Source organism: Bombyx mori, chromosome 28 (assembly GCF_030269925.1).
Source record: "Bombyx mori chromosome 28, ASM3026992v2".
Lineage (NCBI taxonomy): Eukaryota > Metazoa > Arthropoda > Insecta > Lepidoptera > Bombycidae > Bombyx > Bombyx mori.
Genome location: NC_085134.1, coordinates 104,272 through 110,635, shown reverse-complemented (window position 1 = coordinate 110,635; position 6,364 = coordinate 104,272). Strand labels below are relative to the sequence as shown.

The following is a 6,364-nucleotide window of genomic DNA, read 5'->3' as shown; positions in this document are numbered from 1 at the left end:
TAAATGAAAAGTCCGAACTAAATATAGTTCGCGATACCTGTGCACGATCTATTCCTGTCCGCCCCCTACACGGGCGCGTGATGATTAATGATTCCAATGTGCAGCGTCGAGTATTGATGCGCGTGTGGCTTTTTCAAGTTTCACTCTTTTGGGCGCCAACAGCTATTCGCAAATTATACCAAAAACAACTTTCCCACACTTTCGATTTTACTGTTAGTATTGAGAGTTAGTTTGAAATGAGTCCATCATTTCGTTTTTACCCACGCACCACCCGCCGGCAGAGTAGAAGTTCGTCCATACTACCGGGAGCCACTGCTTCACCCACAGTGCTTTTCCAGAGATCTTTTTGCCACGTACCATCCGGCTTTGGAATGAGCTCCCCTCCACCGTGTTTCTCGTGGGCTATGACATGTCCTTCTTCAAACGAGGCTTGGGGAGAGTATTTAACGGTAGGCAGCGGCTTGGCTCTGCCTCTGGAATTGTTGAAGTCAATGGGCGATGGTAACCACTCACCATCAGGTGGGCCATATGCTCGTCTGCCTACAAAGGCAATAAAAAAAGTGTTATAATTATTTCTAATGATAAGCTATTATGAACAACTAATGAAGAGAAATCTTTCTGCAATACTCTTTCTGAAGGTCTATCTTGAGTGCCGATTAGTGGTATAAAAGGTTGGTGAGCTTAGCGTCAGGCGGGCCGTAAGCTCGTCGGCTCCTGTATAAAAATGAACACAAACGGTCTCGAACCAGCCACTGGCTGGCCCCTACTGGTCCCTACTGGCGAGCCGGTGCCTACCTTCCCAGTATATTTTGCTTCAGTTCTTGCTCAGCGTATTCCATTACATATTCTATTTATGAAATTAAAGTGAGGCTCCTTTACTGTTACATGTTCTATTTTTAGTTATCGTTCTCTAGTCAACTACGTAAAGACATGCGAGTCGTCGAGTCGTCGCTGGACTACTATCATCATTTGCTTTTTTGAAATATGTCATGGTATAGGATATGCTCACAAAACCTGTCTCCTTGTCAATAGCATTTGAAGATAAGTTGCTATGTTGTAAGAGAAGATCATCGTCTTCAGAATACAAAATGGGACGCGTTAGACACTTAGTTTCTTTTGTCAAAGTATTTAAATGTGATAATAAGTACTGAGTAGGAGAAGAGAGGAATTCATCCCATTACACTAGTTAAGTGACAAAACTGGTCTTCTGAAACGCAAGTTAGATGTCTATGGGCTCCAGTTACCACTTAACACCAGGTGGGTTGTAAGCTCGTCCACTCATCTAAGCAATAAAAAAAAAAAAATTCCGTAACGCAATTTTAAATAGAACCCTCATTTGTAGCCGGCCTAGTACAACGGTATCAGGCCGATGGTCTTCAGGATGTGGTGGAAGTGGTCTTTACTGTTGGAGCCTCGGCAATGCTAGCTTCGGAGTCGGGACGCATGAATGCCTTGTGGGCAATAGTGGCAGGACGCTGCAAGGACGGTCTATAACATTTTACAGCACGTGAAGGCCAGCTTGAATAAAAAACGTTTTGATTTAACTTGACCAGTTTGTCACAAATGCTTTACCTTCACCATAAAGAGCGTACTGCGAGCTCGCCAGCTATTCGCGCCGCCCTGGTCCTGCAATATAACTGAACTGCAATTTAGACCTCACTTCTCAAGATGGGCAGCGGTATTCCCGTTGTCACTGTGGGCTCGGGTAACCACTTTGTACCAAGCGGCCATGAGCTCGTTCACTCATCTGTGAATAAAGCTGAGCAAGTATTTATACTAAACATTAACTCATTGCTGTTTACTAGTCATTCCTGAATCATAAAGCCAATAAAGTTATTGAAAACCGAAGTCTTCCCGTGGTGATGTTGACGTTATGGTCGGCCCTGCGGTCAATGACATAGTTTATAGACGGGGCGAACGTCTCTCTCATCAATTGTCGCCTTAACAGTGACAAAACAGATTGGATTATTGCAAAGAACCTTGATAGCAAAAAGTTCTAAACTGGTAGCCGCGTGCTGAAAAACATAAAAATAGTTTTTTGTAAAATATCTCTGCGTGAGTTCGTACGTCACAGGATTGTGTCAGAGATACAGTGGACCACTTCTGAGTACTCCAGTCGATCGACTAAATATACGATTAACGTAGAAGGTCAGAAGTAACACGTGGTTTCATCGAAAAGTGCAAAATTTTCTTTAAGTCGACAGTAATTTGAGGAGTGTCAACGTATTAATAAACCGTAAAATATCGAGAGGGAATGAGGTCAGTATGCGAACAGATTTAGGTTTGATGACGCAAACGTGGCGGGCGAGGTGGACATCATCACAGTTCAAACACCCTGGGACTGGCGAAGCACAAGTCACGCTTCGATAACAACAAAGAATGGGTGATGATAATGTCTCGCTGCGTCCAAACAGCGGCCCTTGCGCTGTCGCAGACCAGGGACATGTGTTTGAGAGTAATGCGCAACAGAACGCGGCTGAGTCACTATAATTAAACCATCAGATGTGAAGTAAGCACGCGGCAATAAGTTGCAGATAGAAACCGCTCGAGACGAACTATCCGGGAGACTGGAATATTTATAGACGAGCCGACGATACTGAACCACCACACGTCCACAGAGCACGTTGTATTTACGGAAACGAGACCGTACACGCCAAACTAGTTGCTGTTACCGCACGATTAGAATCAGAATCGCCCGTCCACGTTGATTGTGAACTATATTTAGAGAATCGACTCCGGTCGACTCTTTACTATGTATGGTAGTGAGCATGGTGGCTAATTTCGACGCGTGTGGGGCAACCTCCGCTGCTATATCGGTACTGCGAGTGCGGGGCGACCAGCGCGGCGCGTCACTCGGGGACTCATTGACAACTACCTACGGGACGAGCGATCTCGGGAATGTTGGCAACCGAATTGACCCAGATACGGACAGGTGCAGCCCCACTGACTCCGATACTGACACGTCTGTCGTTGTTCGTCATACTCGTATCTATGTGAAGGGATGCAAGGGTGCGAGGAATAATTTGAATAAATCCAAAGTCAACGACTGTATAAAAAGAAATAATGTAATTAAAATAAATAAATTAACCGTTTTATTTATTAATTACATTTGGCGTTGAGATCCACAACGATCCCGTGTATATAATAAAAATAAAAAAGAAATTAAATTTATATAAAATTTTACAATAAATTACATTAGAATAGATGGCGTTAGATTAGATGTTCAGTTCTCAGGTATCACTAGGTACAACGTACTGACGGTTGCGTTCAGAACTCGGACGAGCACAACACCACACAGCACCGGGGTCACGCGGCCGCGCTGCTTAGAAGCACTTGCGGTGGACGATGCCGGGGCCGGACTCGTCGTATTCCTCCTTCGAGATCCACATCTGCTGGAAGGTGGACAGGGAAGCCAGGATGGATCCACCGATCCATACGGAGTACTTCCTCTCGGGGGGAGCGATGATCTTGATCTTGATGGTCGAGGGCGCGAGGGCGGTGATCTCCTTCTGCATCCTGTCGGCGATACCGGGGTACATGGTGGTACCACCGGACATGACGGTGTTGGCGTACAGGTCCTTACGGATGTCGACGTCGCACTTCATGATGGAGTTGTACACGGTCTCGTGGATGCCGCACGATTCCATACCCAGGAAGGAAGGCTGGAAGAGAGCCTCGGGACAACGGAACCTCTCGTTACCGATGGTGATCACTTGACCGTCAGGAAGTTCGTAGGACTTCTCGAGGGAGGTGGAGGCGGCAGCGGTGGCCATCTCCTGCTCGAAGTCGAGGGCGACATAGCAGAGCTTCTCCTTGATGTCACGAACGATTTCCCTCTCAGCGGTGGTGGTGAACGAGTAACCCCTCTCGGTGAGGATCTTCATGAGGTAGTCGGTCAAGTCGCGACCAGCCAAGTCCAGACGGAGGATGGCGTGGGGCAGAGCGTAACCTTCGTAGATGGGTACGGTGTGGGAGACACCATCTCCGGAGTCGAGCACGATACCGGTGGTACGACCGGAGGCGTACAGCGAGAGCACGGCCTGGATGGCGACGTACATGGCGGGGGAGTTGAAGGTCTCAAACATGATCTGGGTCATCTTCTCCCTGTTGGCCTTGGGGTTGAGGGGGGCTTCGGTGAGCAGCACGGGGTGCTCCTCGGGGGCGACACGCAGCTCATTGTAGAAGGTGTGGTGCCAGATCTTCTCCATGTCATCCCAGTTGGTGATGATACCGTGCTCGATGGGGTACTTCAGAGTGAGGATACCTCTCTTGCTCTGGGCCTCGTCACCCACGTAGGAGTCTTTCTGGCCCATACCGACCATCACGCCCTGGTGGCGAGGGCGACCCACGATGGACGGGAAGACGGCGCGGGGCGCGTCGTCGCCGGCGAAACCGGCCTTGCACATGCCGGAGCCATTGTCGACTACAAGCGCAGCAACATCGTCGTCGCACATCTTGAACTTTGTGTGTGTTTGTGTTGGGGACGCTGGTATTGACTCTACGGCAGCGAGACTGCGAGTGCGGCGGTTCCCGGCGCCGGTTTCTTATATAGGACGCGCGTGAGCCGCGGCCGCGCTCCATACAAGGCGAGCCGGGTCGCCCCCGCCTCTCCACGATCGCGCTCGATAATACACGCGAAATGTACACAATTACACTAACTTACCTGTCTAAAGAACTTACTGTATAAATAAATAACAGATTTGGATTATTGTTCAATAATATTTTGTACCGAAAATTGGTTAAAAACAGATTAAATCGCGAAAAGATTTGAGCGCGCCGCGAGCCATTGCGGGCGATGGGCGCCGCGCTCGACCGTACTTCGAGTTCAGAAATATGTACAATGCGAATAAAAAATATAGATTTTATTTAGGTATTTGACTTTTGTAATTCTTCAAACTGATAATAACTAAGAATTCAATACATTATAAATAAATAAAAAGCATTAAAATCAGACAACATGACCAATGCTTAATATCAATACCTACATATTATTCGGACCACAAAATTCCGTAGTATTTTTTAATGACGCCTGATATGTAACTGGAGTTGGAAAACAACCCAAAAGAAATATATATTATTTGAAAAAACACGCATAGTTTCCAGCAAAAAAAATATTATATTACTAGCGACCCGCCCTCGCTTCGCTTCGGAAACTGTAATTTATTATTGATCTCTCCACTATTTAATGGATGTTATTATACGTATAAACTTTCCTATTCAATCACTCTATCTATTATAAAAAACCGCATTAAAATCCGTTGCGTAGTTTTAAAGATTTAAGCATACATAGGGATATAGGGACAGAGAAAGCGACTTTGTTTTATACTATGTAGTGATATTATGTACCTATGTAGAGTTAACCGTGATGTGGGGTAAAAATATATGTTATACAGTAACGTGGCATATAAGAAGTGCTTTTTGCAAATCATTTCACTGGATGGTGACGTTCGCCTAAAATTTTATTTTTCAGTTTAAATAGAACGGTGAGCAGGCGGCACATCTAATGTTAAGCCAGAACCCATGAACCCTGGGGGGCTGAAGTAGGTAGGATTCCTGCCTGTCAGCGTGTGTTCAGAACACTCTATCTACAGTAGTTACGGAAATTTTTAAAGGTCTCGTATACATAACATGCATCCGTATTTGAGGAGTGAGGGAACCTGTAAACTGTATCATACAATTCAGATATTGACCTCATGTCTCAAAGAAACGACTTAGTCTCACGGGAGCTGTGTGCCAGTGCAAAAAACATCCTACTTTTTGTTACATGTGTTAAAATCGCATCGAATGTATAACTTTACTTGTTGTGAACATATGTTCCTTTATATGAAAATGTTGATTCTCGTCGTTGGCAAACTTAACTAACTCACCACCGTAAGTGGTTACCGTCTCCACGCCATCGTAGAGTCGCGTCAGGAGAGCCCGCGTCAGGTGGGCTGTAGAGCCGCGGAGATGTCAACCACCTTAAGTCTCAAAATGGGTGATGGCATTTCTAAGCTTTACTTAGCATCATGTAGTCCGTGTGTTTTTCTCGTAATAATGGATCATGTAAATTTATTTTCATACAATTATTTATACTAGTGGTCCTGCAGTAGTCGAAATTCGACTATAATTAATTGAATTATAAGTTTCAATATTATTATGGTCCTATTGTTACAGATTTCGCCAAGACTACACTATAGGAAAATACTCGTAATATTAAAGATAAACAATACTAACTTATTTTCAATTTGACTACAGACTTTAAGCAATAACAAAAGTTTGACAATACTTCAGTGCAATAAACAAAGAGTATATGTGTGTGTGTGTCAACTACATGGTAGTGCGTGTAATGTTTCTTTATTGATTTAAAGTATCTTTTATCGAA

The 6,364-nt window shown here is 45.0% G+C and overlaps 1 protein-coding gene across 1 annotated transcript; it reads right to left on the bottom strand.

Annotated features, from left to right (window-relative positions):
- Positions 1-3,323: 3,323 nt before the first annotated feature.
- Positions 3,324-4,454, bottom strand: A1 (actin A1). Its single transcript, NM_001126252.1, is given in 1 exon segment — positions 3,324-4,454. A coding segment is annotated over 1 exon segment (1,131 nt).
- Positions 4,455-6,364: the final 1,910 nt, after the last annotated feature.